This window comes from Podarcis muralis, chromosome 4 (genome assembly GCF_964188315.1).
Source record: "Podarcis muralis chromosome 4, rPodMur119.hap1.1, whole genome shotgun sequence".
NCBI lineage: Eukaryota > Metazoa > Chordata > Lepidosauria > Squamata > Lacertidae > Podarcis > Podarcis muralis.
In genome coordinates, this window is record NC_135658.1 from 79,706,390 (window position 1) to 79,729,352 (window position 22,963).

The 22,963-nt window shown below is 41.4% G+C and overlaps 1 protein-coding gene across 6 annotated transcripts in view; it reads right to left on the reverse strand.

Annotated features, from left to right (window-relative positions):
• The window catches only part of ATP11A (ATPase phospholipid transporting 11A), a 107,204-nt gene that overhangs the window by 29,689 nt on the left and 54,552 nt on the right, over positions 1–22,963 (reverse strand). For all 6 annotated transcript variants that reach the window (XM_028728106.2, XM_028728107.2, XM_028728108.2 and 3 more), the window contains exons 3-18: positions 22,439–22,528; positions 21,149–21,229; positions 20,375–20,482; positions 18,360–18,488; positions 17,491–17,594; positions 15,714–15,764; positions 14,220–14,284; positions 12,175–12,256; positions 10,150–10,300; positions 8,697–8,894; positions 7,655–7,828; positions 6,551–6,714; positions 5,399–5,470; positions 5,045–5,118; positions 3,709–3,812; positions 2,990–3,171 (exon numbers count right to left, since the gene is read on the reverse strand). In XM_028728106.2, the coding sequence (XP_028583939.2) occupies positions 2,990–3,171; positions 3,709–3,812; positions 5,045–5,118; positions 5,399–5,470; positions 6,551–6,714; positions 7,655–7,828; positions 8,697–8,894; positions 10,150–10,300; positions 12,175–12,256; positions 14,220–14,284; positions 15,714–15,764; positions 17,491–17,594; positions 18,360–18,488; positions 20,375–20,482; positions 21,149–21,229; positions 22,439–22,528 (1,829 nt within the window). The remainder of the gene's footprint in view (positions 1–2,989; positions 3,172–3,708; positions 3,813–5,044; positions 5,119–5,398; positions 5,471–6,550; positions 6,715–7,654; positions 7,829–8,696; positions 8,895–10,149; positions 10,301–12,174; positions 12,257–14,219; positions 14,285–15,713; positions 15,765–17,490; positions 17,595–18,359; positions 18,489–20,374; positions 20,483–21,148; positions 21,230–22,438; positions 22,529–22,963) is intronic.

The window sequence follows — 22,963 nt, forward strand, 5'->3', positions numbered from 1 at the left end:
TCTATACATTCCAGGTTGAACAATATGTTTCTATTCCCATTAGGCTGAGTTTAGCTTGACTACAGCAAAAGAGGCCTGAAACAATGAAAAGGAACTTCGTACTAAGTAAGGGCTGATCCACAAAACAAAACCTGAGCGAACACAACAACTGCACTTGTTCGTAATCATCCTTTTGTAGCCTTCTCTCTCCTTTCCCATTCAAATTTAGACTGCAAGCTTTTCAGGTCAGGGACCTGTTAAGTTGTGGGTGAACATATCAGACGACACACCGATTCTTCAAACAGCTCTTGTTTATTCACAGGCCAGAACAGAAGAGAACTGAAGGGTTCGGCCAGCCTAATTATATAGAGCTCCACTACAACACAACAGTAACCATATTCTGTAACTATCCAATCACTGAACGTCACTTTCAATCCCTTATTTGCATATGTGGACCTGAGTGAAAACTATCTACAGTATCCCCCTGCTGGCCCAAGGTGAGAACTTCAGTACATAACAGGACCTTTATTGCTTACAGAGCTCTGTAAATCACAATGTGTATGGAGACCGCTCAATAACGATGATGGCAGTGGCTGCAACTATGAAGAAGTAGAAGGAGGAGTGATATCAATAACGACTCTCCCTTGCTCCTACGATTACTAACCTTGGACACAGTTTGGATGGGTGGACACAGTTTGAGTCAGAAACTGAGTGCACGTTACAAGTATTCTTCGGAAGCTCAACCAAAGTTTGTGTGGCCAGCGGAGAGCAATGGAAACGGACTTTAATGACCCCCCCCCCCATTTCCAGGGAAGGTTAAATGCCAGAGAGACAGTGAGGCTACCTGTTTTCAATGCATCCTTGTTTCTTTTACAGTATGTAATAACATCTGGGCCCTGGTGTTTTATTGAGGCAAATACACATGGTGAAAGTGGGAGCATTTTGATGCAATGTACGAGTGGGAAGTCTTGCCCAGTTTGCGTGGGATAGTCCTTTATTTTCCTGCTTTCATTTTTATTGAGTTGGGAGTAGGTTGTTATTTTTAATGACTGGGACCAGAAAACTTGCTGTCAGGGAAAAGGCGGGGTGTTAAATAAATATGCATATATTATAATTATAACAATGTTTAGAGATTATTTTATCCCAGTGCAATGCATTCTGAGGTTTTTGTCATTTCACAGTACGATTAGTTTCTGTTGTGGAAACAGTTTGTAGTGCTGCTAATTACTGTGTGGCCACATTGTAAACTACTAATTGTTATAATACTGCTTCTAAATGCTTCTACAAGACAGTAATTGAGTCAGATGTGCTAAGAAGACATTAATGGGTCTGGCAGGGCAGTGGGGTGGGGGGTGGGGCAGAAAGGATGCTTCCCCATTCAGAGAGGGGGAGAAAAGACACTTGCAAAAATTCATTAAGAAGGATTAGACAAGTACAGGGTTTCTTTTCTTTCAGCTCCGTACCACCCCTTTCATTCCAAATTCTGGTTTGTTAACTAGTTTTAAATCTATTTTAGGAAACGTTTACATTATTGTGTATTGTCGGTTTGACCGCTGTTGTGGTAGAAACACAGCACATAAATCTAAACAAAGAAAAAATAAATAAATTGGGCTCTCTACAGACAACTGTGTCTCACTGAGACACGTATGAGCCTTTTGCCCTTGCATGCAGCTCTCATTCCCTTGATAAGGAAGTCTGGATCGTTCAAATCTGAAAACTGTGGTTAACAGGTTCTGAGGAAACCAGGACCTTAAACCAGTTTTCAAACTACCATATTTTTTGCTCTATAAGACGCACTTTCCCCTCCTAAAATGTAAGGGGAAATGTGTGTGCATCTTATGGCGCAAATGTAAGCGGGAGGCTCTGCTCAGCGCTTAGGGCTGCCCTTCTCCCTCCTCGGGGAAAAGCCCCCAAGAGCTGCACACACACTCCACACACTCTTTAAAGGGGGCACGGCTCTTAGGGGAGCCTTAGCTGCACACAGCCTCTCCCAGGCAGGGATGAAGGCTCCCCTTGCCCGGGAGAGGCTGTGCACGGCCAAGCAAGAAGCCAGGACAGCCAGCGGGATTGCTGCGCAGTGCCCCCTCTCGCTGTTCTGGCTTCTGACTTAGCCGCACGAAGCCTCGCAGGGCAGCGGGGAGCCTTCATCTCGCTGCCCTACGGAGGCTTCGCGTGGCTATCCCTGGCTTTTGCGGGAGGTGGGGGAAGGGACAGAGCACGCGGCTCTGTCCCTTCCCCCACCTCCCAGAAAAGCCCCCAAGAGCCGTGCTCCCTTTAAAGAGCGCACAGCTCTTGCGGAGGTGGGGGGAAAGCCAGTAGGCTTGCTTTCGCTGGAGCCAGGAGGGCAAGAGGGATCGGTGCGCACCGATCCCGCTTGCGCTCCTGGCTTCAGGGATAGCCCCGCAAAGCCTCCTGAGCGAAGATGGAGGATTGCTCCCTCTTAGCTCAGGATGCTTTGCGTTGCTTTCTTATTTCTTGTTTTCCTCCCCCCAAAACTAGGTGTGTCTTATGGTCCGATACGTCTAATAGAGCGAAAAGTACGGTATGTTCATGATCCTGGTGTGGTCTGAACATAGTAACCACCGTTTTCTTGGTCAGAGAAAAAAATGGGAAACTATGGTTTATTAGACAGGGAGGTATTCAAATACATTTTTGAGTTAACACCAGGGGACTTCCCTGTCTCTCCTACCCTCGTGCTATCCCCAAATCTGCTCCGGAGAGTAGGGGGAAACCGCAGAACAGATTTAGGAGGCACATACAAGGAAAAGAGGCCTACCACGAAGAGAGGAGGGAAGAAGGTTGCATGTGCAGGGAAGAAGGATTGTAAACATACTGGCTTATTAGTCAACGCATGTGCAACCAAACCAAAAATAGATAATTTGGTATCGAATATTTTGCTTTTTTGATTGCATTATAATTTGGAATGTTTTAATGTGGTTTTTATTGGATTGTTCAAATGGAAAATTATATATATATATATATTGCTTTAAATTAAAAGAAGTGCACTAACCGGTCTTCAACTGCTGTAGCACCAAGCAGGATAAGTCCCTTTTCTATCTGCTCATATGCCTCAGCCAGTTTCTTCTCCCGATCTCGAAGGGCCAGTTTGGCCTCCTGCAAATGCTTCTGCACATTCTCGTATTCTTCACAGGTGAATTTCTTATACGCTACACATAACGTCCGCAGGCCCTCCTAAAGGAAATTATTTTAAAAGCACAGAGACGTGTTCATTGAACGTCTTCTGGAAATTTTCAGTTCTGCAGGTTGTAATTTAGGTTTCTGCCTCGTGTAGTGGTTTAATTGACTTGAGGTAAGAATGCAAGTTTATCGCTTGCCTTGAGCAAGGCAACAATTTGGTTAACTTGAACGTTGCCTCTGGAGAAGGCTATGAGAAAGCTGGAAACCCAACTTCTCTACAGTTTTGGGAAAAGAAAGAAAATACTGTTGATAGAGGTGGGCAAACCAGCTATAGCTTCCATCAAAAACCCATATTTGACAAGCAGAACTACAAGATTCTTGAGTATCTCTAAAGATTTATGCTGTGTGTGTGGCCTGTCACAAAAAGTGCACTGAAGGAGAATGGAAGTCAACACAACGATGACTTCCTCATCTACACTTTGCCATCATTCCCTTATTTAGGCAAGTTTGCCCTTACAATCTGACTTTTGCAGCTTTCTGCCTTGAATGCACACAATTTGCACATAATAACTGCCAAATGCTGGATCTTACCACTGCATTGCGCTCAACTCTTGATCTAATCTGGTCTATTTTGCCTTCTGCAACTCTGGGGAAAATAGACGAATCTGCTCCTTTACAAAATAGAAATATTTCTCCTGGAAATGTAAGCAAAACAAAATTTTAAAAGTGGGTTAAATTCAGATAAAGCCCTTGCTGTTCTGAACCACAGGTTCAAAGGATAGCACGGGGGAGTGGCTGGGTACAGGGATATCAAAGAAGGATGTCAAAAACACCAGAGTGATTAGCTCTAGTATTATTAAAAGACTTACAGCAAAGTAGCCTGGCAGGTCTCCTAGCCTCTGCAGACGCAGAACAGACAATGCAGCAAGGAGGTGGCTTGTCTGCCCCGGGTCTGCAAAGGCTAGAAGACCTGGCAGGCTACTTTGCTGTAAGTCTATGCCTTTCTTTAATAAAGATCTAGAACTGATCACTCTTTGGTATCTTTGCACTCAACGACTCTCATGATCCCTTCCCTTTGGGCCTATAGTTCAGAACCCTTGACACCAAAATATAAAAAAAGTCTTCTTATGAAACAGCTTTTTGAAATTATCACACTCTATATTAAATGGACTCAAATTAAACAGAGTCAAAATTACAAGCATACTACAGTCATACCTTGGTTTTCCAACAGCTTAGTTTTGGCTCCCGAATGCCACAAACCCAGAAGTGACTATTCCAGTTTGTGAATTATTTTTGGAAGCCGAACGTCCGACGGGGCTTCTGTGGCTTCCGATTGGCTGCAGGAGCTTCCTGCAGCCAATCAGAAGCCATGCTTTGATTTCTCAATGTTTTGGAAGTCGAACGGACTTCCGGAAAGGATTCCGTTCGACTTCCAAGGTACGACTGTATTCGAAAATATGATGGAATAGTAGAAAATGGCAAAAATCAAGACAGGCTAAAGAGCAAAAGATCTGTGATAATCTGAGGCCCTTCTTCATGTACTCCCTTCCACAATAGGTCTGGAGGGTGAGAACGGGGCCTTTTTGGCAGGGGCTCCCCGTTTGTGGAATGCTCTCCCCAGGGAGGTTTGCCTAGTGCCTTCGCTACATATCTTTATGTGAGGAGCTAAAACGTTCCTCTGTAACCAGGCCTTTGGCTGATTAAACAGTCTATGGCCTTTTAAATGTGTTTGTGGGAGGGGGGTGGTATTTGTTGTTGTCCTTATGATAGGTATTTTGTGTTTTCATTTTGTATTTTTATGTGATAAAGCACCCTGTGATCTTTGGATGAAGGCAGTATATAAATTTAATAAATAAGTAATAGATTTCAGAGTTAAACCAAGTTCCCAAGAGCTTAGGGACTATACTTTTTTCTTTTCTTTAAGTACCTTTTGCCGATTTAACTATCACACTCATTCGTCTCCTTACAGAATCAAAACTAAGGATTTCCAATAGTTCAAACCTAAAGGGGGGAAAACAAGGACATGTTGTAATAACGTAATTTTTTATATATACACACACACGGAGTAAAACAGATGTAAATCCATGGTCCCTGTGAGATAAACAAAGCGTTTCATTAAACTCCATACCCTTGGCTCAAAATCCAAACTGACAGACTTGCAAATCACCCCCGTAATAAACCATACAATCAACGAAGCAAAGTGTTTTTCTCAAAGTTAACTTTTTAAAAGGCCATTAAAGACAAAACATACTTATGTACAGGACAACAGTGCACAACTTACCTTTCAATATCATTTTCTCGATTCAAGATTTCCATAAAATTGTCCTTCAGTCTTAAATAGGTGTAACCAAGCCTGAAATTCAACCGTAGATACACATCAGAAGTTACAACAACTCACTGTATGCCACCGAGTTTACAGTAGACTGAACTGTGTGGCGGCTTGTGTATTACTAGAAACAAACTTCTCTAAATTTCATTTACAGATCACAAAAGTTATTATTTGCTCAAGATTTCTCTGTGGTTTTGTTTCTCATTTCAATGTTTTGAGAACAATCCAACCACATAAGCTGCTCCCACAGTTCAGGACCATTACTTTCCACCACTTTTCAAAAACACTTTACTTTTGGCTCCCCCTGTACTCTTGCATGGACATACAGACACACCTAAGTACCTCATCTGTGGCATGTTCACCACACCCAAATGACAAGAATCAAGTAAGTATACGATGAGGATGGTATTAATCTTTTCCTCCCCAAAAGATATGGGCACAGAAGTACCTAGACCTACAGACACCTGGACCTGATTAGAGCCTGCTTCATAACAAGTAGATTATCCCCACATGATACGTTATCATCCCTGCTCCCATCCAAGATGCTCCCATTGCAAAACATACCTGCTTCAAAGCTCTTAAAGGCAAAACACTCCCTCACTTTGAACACCTGCTCTAATATTGTGCTGGCAGGAATAGCAGAGTAGTCCTTAGTGTCCCATTACACATATAGCCTGTAAAGTTGTACAGCTGTTGTGCTGTGTACCTTGTAATGAAATTCTACCTTTCTGTTTCTTGTCCATTCTCTCTCCACTGCCCCAGCCACCCTGCATGCCTCCCCCTTCTACTAATGTTAACAGTTCTACCAGCTCTGAGCCACACAAGTTCTCTCCAGGAACAGTAAGCAGGTTTGAGAAAGCAGAAGAAAAGTTTATTTTTCAAAAGAGACATTCAAACAACACCTCCCACGCAGCAAGGCCTGACCTCTCCCCCTCTCTCCATTTCCTGTGTCCTCCTCACGTTCATTTTACCCTCAGCATGTCTATCACTTCAGGGACACCTTCACAAAGATATTTCTCCCCAACGGCTGCCTTTGGAGTTACTATCAAAGGAAACGAGTCTCAGCTCTCACACAAGCTGGAAAAAAGGCATTATGGTCCATACCTCTGAATCCCTTCCACTAAAGCAACTTCATCAGGGGACGATGAAATATACACGGCAGACCTCCCCGACAGCTGTGCTTTCTTCAACCCATCCACGTTGTCATCTTCCTTCACTTGAACGGTGTGACAAAGGCACAGAGCACGGAAAAAGAGTTCTTCTCTGTCCTAATAAAGAAGAAGAAGAGGCGTTTGGACTTGATATCCTGCCTTTCACTCTTCTTAAGGAGTCTCAAAGCAGCTAACATTCTCCTTTCTCTTCCTCCCCCACAACAAGCACTCTGTGAGGTGAGTGAGGCTGAGAGATTTCAGAGAAGTGTGAGTAGCCCAAGGTCACCCAGCAGCTGCATGCGGAGGAGCGGGGAATCGAACCAGGTTCACCAGATTACGAGTCCACCGCTCTTAACCACCACACCACGCTGGCTCCCAAGAAGAATGCTGCTAACACAGATTTCCAACTCCGAGGGAATTGGCAACAACATTTAATACTTTGCACATGTAACAGTAGCAGCTGAACAGACTAGGTTGTCATGCATTATTTAAGTTCACACACTAAATTCTTTTGGCAAGTTAAAGGTTGTTTGTGGGAGGAAAGTTGCCCATCCTACACTCTGGCATCACCTGAGATGCTTTAAAGGCCTCTGCGGACTAACTGGGACCCTCCTAAGCAATGCAGGATGCTGTTGTTCTCCCTAGAGTCCTCCCTATCTCTGGACTCTCATTTATGTTTCAAGCCAGTTCATCTTGGAACAACAGTGACTTTATTGAGACGGTACCATTGGAACAGAAAAGGATTGCAAAGGATTTAGCATACTGACTAGATAAATTGCTATAAGCCACTTTAATCACAAGTGTTTTTGTCTTCGCTAGCTTGTTTGGAGCAAGGGTATCCTTCAGCTTTGCAAACTATTATTTGTAAATATTATGAGCAACAGTTCTTGAGTTATAGCAAAGCAGGAATGTTGTATTAACAAAGGGGGGGGGGGGGATGGAAGATTCTGAAAGCAAAATTCCTACCTGACAAAAAGCTACTTTATTTAACTGAGCCCTCCCCCCCTCCAAGTGTCATGTTTTCGGTATTTAATAATAATAATAAAAATCTTCGTACTTTGCCACTTCCTCCTGGGGAAGAATCAATCATATCAATACCAGCAGAATCTGGGAGAATTTGGCCATTACAGATGACATGAGGAACATACACATGGCCCTCAATGCAGCATTCTATGAACTCCATATTGTTCTCTGTTAAGGTCCCTGTTTTATCTGTGAAGACATATTCAACCTGAAGAGAAACAAATAGAACAATTAAGAATTAAAACAAGAAGAACAGAGCTGGAGGGCAAGGCAGGGGAAGTCAGATATTTTGATAGATGAAGGTTTTATGTGATACTTTTTTGTCCTCTGTCCTTGAAAAAGCATGCAGTACTGGTCTTTTCCAGGTGAGGCATAGGAACTTCCAGCCCATGGGCTTAACCTGGTTCACCAGAACTCTTTACTCTTTATTCAGTTCTCGGCATTATCCATATGACACTGAAATGCGTCCAGTTCTGGGCACCACCACTTAAGAAGGAGATTGACAAGCTGGAAAATGTGCAGAGGAGGGTGACCAAGATAGCTAAGGGTCTGGAAACCATGCCTTATGAGGAACAGTCGAGGGAGGTTGGGAATGCTTAGCCTGGGAAAGAAGAATTTGAGAGATCTAATAGCCATCTTCAGATGGCTGTCACATGGAAGATGGCGAAAGCTCGTCTTTTCCTGCTCCAGAGAGTAGGGCTCGATCCAATGGATTCAAGTTACAAGAAAGGAGATTCTGACTAAACATCAGGGATAACTTTCTGACAATAAGAGCTGCTCAGCATTGGAACAAACTCCCTCAGGAAGCTGTGGACTCTCCTTCCTTGGAGGTTTTTAAGCAGAGGTTGGGTGGTCATCTGTCACGGATGCTTTTGTTGAGATGACCTCTGGGGTCCCTTCTAATTCTACGGTTCTGTGATTCTATGACACACTGCCTTTTCTTGTCCCATTGTACAGAGAGCTGGCCATGCAGGAAGAGGTATTTCCAAGTAGAATGGTCTTCTCAATATCCGCAGGAATCTAAATATCAGAAACAGCTGCAAGATTTGTAGGATAAATTCTACGTGACTTGTTACCTGCCCCAACTCTTCATTGAGGTCAGACGTATTCACCAGCGGCCCTTCACCTGTTTCTTCATCAAACATTTCTTCATCCCAGGTAAGGAAATAAGAACCAAGAAACTTCTGCATTTCTACTGTGACGTACATGGATACAGGAATGATGTAGTTGAAAAGAACCATGAAGGCAAGGAAATCTGTAAATGCTGTAATAAACTGCCAAGGCGGAGGGGTTGGGGTTGGGGGGACAAAAAGCAAAGAATTTATTTGGATATACAGTAACAGCAAGAATCTTAGGTGCAATCAAGCAGTTGGATCGACTTCTATCAAACATGCATAGGATTGCACTCTTAGGTTGCAATCCTAAGTACATTTACTGCAGAATAAGTCTTATTAATGACTGCACTGTTAAACATTTGAGATATAGAATCATAGAATCATAGAGTTGGAAGAGACCACAAGGGCCATCGAGTCCAACCCCCTGCCAAGCAGGAATATAACTTAACTTCCTCTCTTTCATCCCAGCATAAAATTCTGCCTCATCCAAAATATTCACTGATCTGCTCTGCAAAAACAATCTTTAGGTTTATTATATTGCTTATATTCTAAAATACATATTTTTAAACTGTAGGTGTATCATGAATAAAAATCAAGTAGTTAGCTTAGGCCCAGTGCAGCCATAATGGGCTTACTCTAATAAACTTGTTGTTGGTGCAAGAAGCTTGTTGGTGCATGAAGAATTGACACGTTCAAGCACATTCTCCTCCTTGCCTGGCCTTCTGTTCCTTTGCACAGAGCTGCAGACATGACTTCTGTGTTTCTTAAACTAGTTTTCCACAACATCCCAAGCAGGAAACTGGTTTGAGCATTTCCTTCTTTCCAGTTCATTTTTCCTTGTTCATGTGCTAAAAAAACTTTTGGGTTTTTTGAGCAGCCCAATTCACATGCACTTTGCCACTACTTGCTTTTAACTAACAGAAGCCCCAAAGAAGATACACAGAAAGAAAAAGCTTCTTTATTCAGATTAACCTGTAGGATTGGAAGGGTGGTGGAGCAAAGAATGTTCCATATTATTTGCAAAGGAAGAACACTCTTGAAGGCATTACCAAGCAATGTAGTTATTGGAGATATGTAAGGGCAGAAATATAGCAAAACTGCATTATCATCATCATCATCATCATCATCATCATCATCATCATCATATGCCATTTGTATCCAGCACTGCCACATAGGTGACAGTAAGGCTTCCATCAATGGAACAGGGAGAAAAGCCATTTTCAGCAATTCCTCCCTCCTCCTCAGAAGGTATGGGAAATCTTCAGAGCAAATTTAGTGAGGCACTGAGGGAGGGGGAAATAACTGAAAACCACTTCTTTTCCCATTCTACTGACAGAAGCCTTATCATCAGCTGTAGTGACACTATTGCGCAAAACCCTTAAATCTTTTATTAAACCTCAAGTTATTCACATACCACATTCCTTTTCCGTTCCAGTTCTGTTTTCTCATTATACCAAGGCTCATCGCGAAACTGCTCACTTTGCCACACGTATTTCAGGACAGTATTTATTAGTGATTTACTGATCAGAATACAGAGGTATACAATAAGAAATACATTCATGGATCTGAAACAAATGAGAGGAAAAGGTTTTTAGCATAAGTAAAAAAAGATATATTTTTTTTATGTATGTTAGCATGCTTTTGATTTAGTCTAAGCTTTCCCCACCCTCCATGTAAATTTGACACATCTAACAAATGCAGCAAAAGACCTTTTGCAGAAAAGGCATTTGCAATTCATAACAGGGAATAAAGGATTGCACAGTGCATATTACAAAGGTTATCAGTGCTTTTGATGAATCATGACCCACATGTATTATTTTGGTTTTGATAGGTGGACAAATGTGCAAATATCCCTCAGGCTACACACTATAAACCAAACTTACTACATCCTCGGTTCAACACCAGTTATGATTAGCTCATTCTTCTGGGATGACAGGGCTAGTTGTGAAATTGCCATGACCAAAACCATTATCTTTGTCTGAACAGTACTAACATGTGCATGCAAAGGCATTTCCAAAGAATTCACACTCCCACTTTTCTTCTCAGGAACGTGGGAGTGGTTTCTTACATAGGACTGCCACTATTTCGTTCTCACAACAAACCTACAGGTGAGGTTACGCAGAAAGTACATAAATGAATATGCAACATGCTGCAAGACTGAATGATAATCTGATTTCCCCGGTCCAGATCTAACAATCCAGAAAGGTGTTTTAAATTTGTGCATTTGGCTGTTTCCAGAAGCAAACCAGTGAAGGAGGAACTGGTGGGCCTTTCAGAGTTGTGTCATATTACATGCATTTTGCATAAATCACTATGTGGTTAATGGCAAGCACTGATCACCCAGTATAGTTAGAGGTGCCACCAAACTTGTACTCCGGTGACGGGAAATCATGACTGTGACGAAGACGAAGCAAGCATTTTGTTTCCCCAATTCTTCTCCAGCTCAGATGCAGTGGTAGTTTCCTTGCAGATGGTAAGTCACTGGGAAAGGACTCTCCCTCCCTGCTCCCTTCTCTAACAGACTGGTATGCTGCAATGCAGCACCTAGGAGCCCTATGGGGAAACTGCATTTTTTGGGATATTAGGGGCTTTGAAGAATGGCATGTGCTACTTTGCAGCATGGCAGACCACCCAAGAGCGGAATGCCCCTCCTTTTCTTCTCCCTATAGCTTGTTGCTGCCATTGGCTGTGCCAGTACCCTATTAAGTAAGGTTTAAGGCAGGCAAATCCAAAGTCTTTTTGGGGGGCCTAATTCCGCCCCCCAGACGGTTTTATCTGGCCCCTCCTGTGGCAGTTTATTTATTGGGGTTAAATCCTTAAAAAAAATAACTTTGGGGTAAAATCGTAAAAAAAGGTCGGTTCACTTCATCAAATCTGGCCCTCTTTGAAAAAAGTTGGGGCACCCCTGGTTTAAGGGAAGGGGTTTGTGGGGATTGGTGGATATGAAGTGGATCCAATTTTGACTGGTTCAGAAATAAGCCCAAATATTTCCCGGTATAATGTATGAAACAAACTCATGCTTGTCTGAAAGAACAAGACAAGTACAAAGAATGGCATCAGAAGCAGGGCTTTTCCCCCCAGCTAGAACTCGCTGGAACTGCGTTCTGGCACCTCTCAGTTTCGTGCCATTATAAGAGAACAAGGAAGGTGAGTTCCGGCATCTCGTTTTCGAGAAAAATAGCACGGATCAGAACTTTTTCAAAGCTAGCAGTTCTAAACTGGCAATCAAGTGATGACTGTATCCCAATGTGTACGAACAAACAACAGCAGAACAAAACCTTCATAGCAGGCTTACGGCACGATTAGTTATTTCCAAAACAAACAAACAATGATAGGGGTTTTTTGCTGCTTCACATCATGCAGACATTTCCTTTCCTCTCCTGCTTCCCACTGATCTTGCCCACACATATATGCATATTAGAAGCACTCATAGCTTTACTTTTCCACAGCAGATCGTTTCTGAGATTTTGATTGGTAGTTCAATGCCATTTTTGTTTCCATGCCTGTGTAGATAGCAACACCTGAAACAAACAGAAATACTATTTCATTAAAAAAAAAAAATGGATGTGGGTGAATGTGCATATTATGTAATATTACACACAACCGCTAGCTAATGCAGCTAATTACACATTCTATTAAAAAGGATGGGATTGTGTAGGAAGACACAGCTGTGGGCCTGATTTAGTGAGTCTGTTAATGGATGCATTAACAACTGCATACATTCAGCTGTAGGGCGCAGCTGAAACTGGAAGTGGTGGGATAATATTTGTTCAAGTTTTTAGGGAGGGGGGCTTTAGGGCAATAAAACACATCTAGCATTTTAGCAGATTTCTTCCGGAAGGGCACAAAAAATGTTCATCCGTTCAGACTGAGGGCAATGCTGATGCAGGAATCATTTCCCTTACTAGCTCTGTTTTCCCTCCATAATCATATTACCAAATCGGATTGGCTACATAATGTAACGCCATAATTACTATATGACAACCCCCAATTTGATGAGATGGCCAGTGTGACGAAATCTGGGGAAAAGACAACCCAGAAAAATGGCAACAGACTAAAAAGCAAGGAAAGAACAACAACAATAATAATAATAATAATAATAAATTTTATTTATATCCCGCCCTCCCCAGCCGAAGCCGGGCTCAGGGCGGCTAACAACACTAAAACAGTACAACATTATAAATACATTCTAAAAATTAATTAAAATACAAATTGATGGCAACCATAGACTAAAGCTTTGTAGAGATTGCCAAAGGAGGAAGTCAGGCTGCGCCCTGACCAAAGGCCTGGTGGAACAGCTCTGTCTTACAGGCCCTGCGAAAAGATGTCAAGTCCTGCAGGGCCCTTGTCTCTTGCGACAGGGCATTCCACCAGGTTGGAGCCGCAGTCGAAAAAGCTCTGGCTCTAGTTGAGGCCAGCCTAACCTCTCTGTGGCCTGGGACCTTCAAGATGTTTTTATTTGAAGACCGTAAGTTCCTCTGTGGGGCATACCAGGAGAGGCGGTCCCGTAGGTACGAGGGTCCTAGGCCGTATAGGGCTTTAAAGGTTAAAACCAGCACCTTAAACCTGATCCTGTACTCCACCGGGAGCCAGTGCAGCTGGTATAGCACCGGATGAATGTGATCTCGCAGCGAAGACCCCGTAAGGAGTCTCGCTGCGGCATTCTGCACCCGCTGGAGTTTCTGGGTCAGTCTCAAGGGCAGCCCCACGTAGAGCGAGTTACAATAATCCAGTCTGGAGGTGACCGTCGCGTGGATCACAGTGGCTAGGTCAGGGCGAGAGAGGTAAGGAGCCAACTGCTTAGCTTGGCGGAGATGAAAAAATGCCGCCTTTGTTATAGCTGCAATCTGCGCCTCCATGGAGAGGGAGGTATCGAAGATTACACCCAAACTCTTAACGGACGGTGCTGGCACTAACTGCACCCCCGCAAGCAGTGAATACCCTATTTTTTTGCTCTATAAGACGCACCAGACCACAAGACGCACCTAGTTTTTGGAGGAGGAAAACAAGAAAAAATATTCTGAATCTCAGAAGCCAGAACAGTAAGAGGGATCACTGCGCAGTGAAAGCAGCAATCCCTCTTGCTGTTCTGGCTTCTGTGATAGTTGCCCAGCCTACATTCGCTCCATAAGACGCACACACATTTCCCCTTACTTTTTAGGAGGGAAAAAGTGAGTCTTATAGAGCAAAAAATACGGTATTTGCAGAATTAAGTGGTTATTTAGGAATGATTTGATTTGACTTCAAGAACACTATTTTCAGCCCCCAAATATAATATATATTAATATATTAAGTGTTATAGAAATTAAACCATCATCACCACCATCAAAACAGATAACAGTCCTTTTCAATGGGTTGTTTTCCCCCATTTCTTATTTTTTTTGCAGAATATCCTCTGTACGACATCAGAAGATGCTGCTGAAACTTAAATATCCTCATTTATATCTCTGAATTAGGACTGTTATTGCTTTTATAGTAATTTACCAAATATTTTCTCTGTGTTCTTCAACGTAGCTCCTCTAAGAAGCACATTTTCAGATCCCAATGGCCTACAAAGGTAATAAGTGGCAAATATTAATTAACTGTCTGAAGTGGCAGAATGAAGTGTTTTAAACACAAGATAAATAAGGTTAAGTTTAGAAAAGAAAATAAGTTCACATTCCTGAAATGGCGGGCACCTCCAGATGACTGATTCACCTGTACGGAAGTTATATGTTTTCTTCAGTGCTAAAAGCAGGTCATGCAATTGGTACAAACCTAAAACTTCTTATTAAAAAGTCCTTTCCAGGAAAGTAGGATAAGAGCTTTACTCATAAATGCGAGGATTCAAGTCAGGGCTTTTAAAAAAAATACTTATTTTTACGTACAAGCCTTATTAGCTGTATCTTAATAAAAATTGTTCAGGGTGGCATAAAAAAAAGCATACAAATGCAGAATAAAACAGCATGACATCAATAGAAAGACTATAACCAGCGTATAAACCCATAAAATATTAAAAGGAAATGCCACTTGAACTCACTATGGATGGCATTAATCTTTCTTTAGCGTTTCAGCACTTAAGCAGTGGCAACCTTAGCAGAAGATTTTAATCTAAGACCATCAGTGCTTTAAAAACCAAAATGTTCTATAAACTCAAGTAGTGCGGTTAACCAGCTAAAAAAGAACTTCTGCGCATTCTAAGAACAGCACATTAAAGGCTTTTTAAAAAGGACTCACTTAGAGTATACTCATTTTTATGGTTGGTTGCACTTGAGGGTTGGAGTAGGATGGGGGCAGATTATTAGCCACAATTTCATTCTGGTAAAAGCAAGACAAGGGTGTTCACCAATCCTATCATCTAACTTTGTATCTAGCTGCCAAAATTTCAGCATCCGTTCCTCCACTGGCAGCTTCAATGGAAGCCGCATAGAGTTTTGTCCCCATACACAGTGCCCAGCCATACATAATCAAGTCCTTTCTGTGTCATGTTCAACTATGTGCCTTTCATTCCCTGATGATCTGCTCCCTGATACTGATGAACAAAGGTGTGGGAGCAGGAAAAAACAGGTGGGCATAAAGGCTCTTGGCCCAGCTTTTTCAGGATAATGAAGCCACCATCTCAAAGAAAACTCAATGCTCCTGGATAGTCTTCATGCCCGTTCTTTGCATCTGCTCTTCTCTGCTACCGTGCCACGGTTTCACTTGTTTTGTTGCATATATTCCGAATTTAACTAGCCCTGACAGGTGCACATGCACGCACTGGTTTTTTTAAAAACAATATTTCTATGCAACCCCAATACCAAAGTTCTCTGGGTGACGCCGATAAATATTCTTAAGAGGCAATATATTGCAGCACAAATTAAGTGATAAAATCAAACACCATCAGGTCTTTAAAACTTTTTAAGGATGGAGGGGGAAAAACTGCCTGGCAGGTTGTCCTATAGTATTTGCTTATGGTAAGGATTGAATAACCCAGGCATTGCATGTTTTAAGTCCTACCTTGCAACAGGCTCATCTCTCTCATGGTAAACATTTATCCGACCAACAAATCTGCAAGAGGAAAAACAGATTAGGAAATACCTCAATATCATTATGCCTGTAGGAATGCAGAGATGAGTATTCCAGTAATTGTACAGCCTTGCATGCAAATAAGTTCAGCTATTGCCTCTAGGGAAATGAATCACAAATGCACCTTTGAAACGCATTGCATTCCAACCCCTCCTTCTATGCAAAACTTCTACAGCTTGTATCCTTAGCGGTCCCTGGATGCCTCAATGCAAACGCAAAACAGAACACCACAATAAATGAACCTGACCTTTCACCCAAAACCTATTTCCCTCGTTTCATCATATATTTGTTTACTTCATAGCATTTATATACCGCTTGATTGTAGAAAACCTCAAAGCAGTTTATAAGATTACAGTCAAAGTAGGGGTTTTCTTTCATTTGGAGTAGTGTATCCATATCCTGACTTCTAATTCCACATACTGTGACAAGATGTTGAAAATCAAAATTTCAGGATGGTGAACGGCGATTATCTCTAAGGGTGCACTGACATTACGCAGGGACAATGGAGTAAGATTCTGGTGAGAGATACTAGGAGAAAGGTAAGCCTGAGTTCCTATGACTGCTTCCTGGTAGGGTTTTCCCCTCAGATTGCTGAGGCCTTGTGATCTGATTCAACCTAACACCTGCAATTTATATGGGAATATTTCTTCATTATGAATTTTATACACAGTGGTACCTTGGGTTAAGAACTTAATTCATTCTTGAGGTCTGTTCTTAACCTGAAACTGTTCTTAATCTGAGATACCACTTTAGCTAATGGGGCCTTCCGCTGCCGCAGGGCAATTTCTGTTCTCATTCTGAGGTAAAGTTCTTAACCCGAGGTATTACTTCCGGGTTAGCAGAGTCTGTAACCTGAAATGTTTGTAACCCGAGGTACCACTGTATCCCCCTTTTTGCTCAAAAATATTAGTGGTACCTCTGGATGTGAACGGGATCCGTTCCGGAGCCCTGTTCGCATCCAGAAGCGAACGCAACCCACATCTGCACGGGTCGCGATTCACCGCTTCTGTGCATGTGTGTGACGTCATTTTGACCGTCTGCGCATGCGCGAGCAGCGAAACCTGGAAGTAATGCGCTCCGTTACTTCCGGGTCGCCGCAGTGTGCAACTCGAAAATACTTATCCTGAAGCTACTTCAACCTGAGGTATGACTGTATTACTATTTAAACAACAACAACAACAACCATTCTGCTGATTCCAAACCCCACCCGGCTGCTGATCAAATGGAGTATCAGAGACAGCAGCAACTATACAACAGCAGCAGCTCCAGCCTGCAAGCAGTCACTTTTTCTTTGAGGCACTTCCTGTTTCTTTCTCTGGCTGGCATCTGGTAAAACTGGTAAAAGTAGTTGTTGATGTTCCTGCCTCTACACACCTCTGCTCAATCTGTCTCAATTACAATGTCACTCAAAGCATTCTCACCTAATTATCGGTTATAGACACGCATTCACCTGTGAGAATTAAGGTGTTTTCTTTATGCCTTAGCTGGGAGTCAGGAGACACACACACACACAGTTCTCCAAAGAGAAGGAAAGAGACAGGAACCAACTCAACTGTACTAAATATGCTGCTTAGATAACAACAAGAACAAATTTTCTTTGTGCCCCGTCCTCCCCGGGCTCAGAGCGGCTAACAGCATATAAATAACACAGTATACATAATTATGGGACAACTGACAATTCAGGAAAATAATTACCACATGTTCTTACTTATAAAGATCAGGCTGAGGTTGTTCACATTCAATGGTAGCATGCAATGTGTCGATATCCTGTTCGCTTTGAAAGGCTTTTGTATCTTGGACAGCATAATACGTCTAGAATGGACAAGAAAGTGTAGTTCAGTATCAAGTCAAGGTGTTTATGAAACTGAAGTGATAATTTTGAAAATAGAGGGGGAGACCCAAACCAACTTCTGTCATGAGTGCAATAGTCAACTATTGTAAAATTCTGCAATTCTAAATCATTATGAGGTTTCCATAGCACATTGCAAAGTGAGTCAAATATTAATAGAAAAGTACAATTACCATGCCTGCCAAGTTTTGAACTGTTGCACCAGCCCATATTTACAAACAGGAGCAAACCAATTTTTCAAGTGTGTTCCCAAATGTGATTGTTTCATTTATTAACAGAATATGTTCTATCTGCCCTTGACAAAACTGTAAAGCCACAGGGGAATGTTTTATATTCTTTTACAATGACAAAGTCTACAACCCTACAAAATAAAATTCACTAGTCGTACCTTGGAAGTCAAACAGAATCCGTTCCAAAAGTCTGTTAGACTTCCAAAACGTTCGAAAACCAAAGTGTGGCTTCTGATTGGCTGCAGGAAGCTCCTGCAGCCAATTGGAAGCCGCGTTGGACATTCTGCTTCCGAAAATCGTTCGAAAACCGAATCACTCACTTCCGGATTTCGATCGTTCGGGAGCCAATTTGTTCAGGCGTTTGAGATCCAAGGTACAACTGTATAAGGATAACGAGTTTAAGCTATTCACTCTAATAGTCATATGTACATCATTTAGTGAAGAAGCCTTCAATGCCTATCTTAACCCTTATATTGACATTCATCAAATGCTGTTCACCTTATGACTGGATTCACCATCCAAACTTGCTGTCGTAACAAAACATGTTCCATCTGCCCGACTACTGGACAAAAATATTAAGTCACAAGGGAATGTTTCGTCTTCTTTTACCATTACAATATCTCCAACCTGGAAGAGAAGAGTGTAATCAGTCAGTGTTTAAGAAAGAATTTTAAGTTGTCAATCCTAAGTGTCTTAAAAAACGAAAATCCACTGTTGTCCCTGTCTTTCTTGCGGTTGCCTGTGCCTCAGGGATTGAGGCAGCAATCCCATACATCTTGTATGAGAGTAAGTGCTCTTTGATGCGGTAAGACTTGCTTCCAAGTAAACATTCACTGCCAGCTCCTACTACGGCTATGCCTATCAAGTCTACCTGCAGAGGTTAAAAGGGAGTTAACAACAGCTATTAATTACAAATGCATAAGAAGTTATCCATGCTGTAACATAATTAGTATACCCTTCTGTGGATTATATGAACATAGGTAACCTTTCAACAAACTATCATTTTTAGGACTGCAAAGAGAAAAGAAAAGGTTGCTTTTTAAAAAAAACACACAACCAAATGTCCAAAATTATCCTATTGCATTATTTCAGAACAAGGCACTTGTATGCGGGTGTGTGTGTGTGTGTGTGTTTAAGCTCTGCTTAAACTAGAGCAGGATGAAAAATGTGAGCACATTTCTACCACAAATACAGTCATTTTTCATGTTCTTGTTGGAGTAAAATAATATGCAAAACTCTCTCTCTCCTCTCTCTCTCTCCAGAGGAATGAGACAGAATCATCTGGCACAGCCTTCTCATTGACCTACTTGGCAAACAAAATAACCTTTCAAAGAATTTTAAATGACATAATTTACAAAGATGTGATCAATTATTTTCCTAGCCCATGGCAAATAACTAGAGCACCCATGTTTGGACGCAGTATACCTCAAAATACTAGATATTAAGGAGAAACAACAGGGGAATGCTGTGCTTTCAAGAACTAAAATAAAACAAGTGTTTCAGGAGCCATCAAGCTATGCACTCATCTAGAAAACTGCATTTTATTCCCTGCTCAGCCCTTATTTTTCATTTTCCCCACTCTAACAGTTAGTTAGCATTCCATGCTCACTGAGCATGCTCAGTTCTCAATGAGCTATTTTAGGGTTGCTGTCGTTTTCCGCTTTGGGTTTCCTGACAATTTCTGAATTACAGAAATGAAAGGCAGCAATTCCTATGTGGAAGTGGCTTCCATGATGTAATTTTTTTAACATATGGAATACCCTATACTTCTTAATACAATTAAGCTTGATAGCTTAAGATTTGTTCAGTGTCCGTCCCCCATTTAAAGAAGGACTAACCTCTGACTAAAACTTTGCCAACAGCAGTTGTGGCACCCTACATGAGATGCCATTTCCAAGGTGGTTATCACTCATGCAATATCTTCCCACTGCCACTGCTAGATTTTTAGTAACCAATTTTAAAGGTATACAGCTGTGTACTCAGTACTTAACATCAACCACTAAAAGGCCACAAGTGATGCTTCCCTCTTATGGGCCATCTAACTCCCGCCACCATTGTTGCATATTTTTAGTTACAGATAGGTAGCCGTGTTGGTCTGCCATAGTCAAAACAAAAAAAATTCCTTCTTCAGCTATCTGAAGAAGTGTGCATGCACACGAAAGCTCATACCAAGAACTAACTTAGTTGGTCTTTAAGGTGCTACTGGAAGGATTTTTTTTTTGTTTTGCATATTTTTAGTGACAGATGAGGATCCCAAAATAACTACTTCTCTTTTTGAAGCAAAGTCTTCACCCTGGTTCATAAAAGGCTCTGCTGTGTTCTACCGTAGCCCTCCTGAAACATGGGACTAATTTTTCTTTTAAAGGCAGGCAGAAACAATATTTATGAAATCAAGAAAGTTATACTCATGGTGTATATATCATGGAGAGTTGTATCCAACTCTCTCTCTTTCTGACACACCAACTCAAGTAATCTCCATCCAAGAAATATATTGAATAATAAATGGGACTCACTCTGAGTTTGCGGCTCTGCTTTCTAACCAGTTTGCCATGTCGAATGAAATGAACAGGACACTGGTTCATTGCATTGTCGGCTTTGTGACGAAGCCAATCTTCATAGCCCTAAATGAAATAGCCAATTAAATATTTATAATTCCCAAAAAAGGTAACCGTTTATCATTTATATTAGACTTGTACAACATTGTTGGAGAAACTGTAATTTCAAAAGTGTAAGGTGGGGAAGAGGCGGAGGTGGGGAACAGAGCAGGAGTTTGAAAATTATGGTGATTGCTTGCTGACGTCTTTTTTAAAAAATGACATGACCCCAACTCAATTTGCATCCGCTCCTGATCATAATGGTGTATCACAGGGGTCAGCAAACTTTTTCAGCAGGGGGCTGGTCCACTGTCCCTCAGACCTTGTGGGGGGCCGGACTATATTTTGAAGGGGAAAAATGAACAAATTCCTATGCCCCACAAATAACCCAGAGATGCATTTTAAATAAAAGCACACATTCTACTCATGTAAAAACACGCTGATTCCCGGAACGTCCACGGGCCGGATTTAGAAGGCGACTGGGCCGGATCCGGCCCCCAGGCCTTAGTTTGCCTACCCATGGTGTATCAGGTTCAAAATTATCATACTGTTGATGGTTGCATGGTTGGGGTTGCACTCACACTTCTGATATCCAGAAAAACAATATCTCAGGAAATGAATAAAAAAAATTTAAAAAAAAAAAAACCATGCAGAATTTATACTATCTTCACTTATAACAGACAATGCTCTTACCTGTTTAATAGCTGTTACAGTGATGACAAAGAAAAGTGGAAGCCCACTTGTCACTGGGCTAGTTGGTGTGTCAATAATTAACTAGGAGGAAAAAAGAATTAGCATACATTTTCTAAAGAACAGCATTGTTGTTTTTCAAAAAATGGTCTTAAAACGTTTTTATTAGCAGCCTTTGATAAAGCACTCGGCAATCATTAAAACTGAACCATCTGAACATTAAGATGATAACCAGTGATTTACACATCACTTCCATAACATCTTAGAAGAGTTTGGCCACGTTGACTAATTCAATTTAATTAACTTATCAGAAAGCACGGTAGTAGCGGCTACTGCACTTATTATGCAGAGGCAAATCTGGCTTACCACTGAGTGTACACTCGACAGGAATCTGAAATTAATCACAGACCTCCAATAAGCCTGCACGATTCAACTGTTTGCAAACATATGTTTGCTGTACACACAGCAGCGTATAAAGTGACCTTGAGCCACAGCAACACGAAGAATACCAACACAGCTTAAGCAGAACCATATAAAGTACCAGGAAAGGGGAATGTTAAGTATTCAATTTTCCACTTGCAGTGGAATACCATTTAGCCTCTTGGGAAAGTATCTTACTTGTTGCATAGTCCATTGTACGTTGCATTGATTAGGTAACATGGTTCCCTCCCCCCTATCATTTTCTAATTTCACCTATGTATAGCTAAGCCCACATCCACACCATATATTTTAAGCGCTATTATACCTCTTTTAACAGTCATAGCTTCCCCCAAAGAATCCTGGGAACTGTAGTTAAGAGCTGTTAAGAGACCCTCCCTATCCTCTTCACAGAGCTCCATTCCCAGAGTTCCCTGGCTGTTAAACCACCCAGGAAACTGTAGTGAGGGGAATAGTTTGTGAGAGTCTAACAAATCTCAGCACTCTTAACTACAGTTCCCAGGGTTTTTGGCAGGAAGCCATGACTGTTAAAGTGGTATAATAGCGCTTTAAATGCATATTGAGGATATGGCCTAAGTTTAATGGGGTGTACATTCCTGAAAGGCAGGGTGATATTACTACTACTAGTAGTAGTAGTAGTATACTGCCCTACACCTGAAAGTCTCAGGGTGGTTCATAACATAAAACATGTAAGTTATTGTAAAGACAAAAACACTTCATGACAAATTCCCTTTCTATCCCTATTTAAAAAAACCATAGCTGAAGACTCAAAATATTTAATTTTAGACATCCATATCAAATATGTATATCCTGTTTTAAGTGAAAGAACTAAAGAAAGAAATGTGTATATCTTACCTGTACAAGAAAAATGATGAGAAAATAAAAGTTAGCTATTCTTCGGAACTGCTCAAATAAATTCTTTGGGACAAAGTTCCAAAAAGTGTACTAAAAGAAAAAGAGAGGCAGAAATGGACTGTTGATGACATGCTGTGCTTTCAAATTTATCAAATGGTATACATTAGGAACTAATGGCTTTAAAAGGGCGGGGGAATCAATTATATATAGATCCCAGTTCTGAGAAAGTTAATCCATCTTAAATCTTGATTTACACAGAACTTCGGCAGAGTTAACTTTGCCTGGATCAATGGCATATATAAACTTAACTGCTTTAAGTAAACACAAAACCTATCTGCAAAGTAGTATTATTATGAATTTAAGTAAATTGCATAACTTGAGGCAAGCGGTTGGCATTATTAAGCAGACTGACATATCAAATCCCAGCTTTTCAGAAGGGATGAACTTCACCTTTTTGAATTTGACAGTTACTTGAGGAACAGGGGCAGAGTGTTAGAAGGAATTCATGGAGCAACTTTGGAAGGT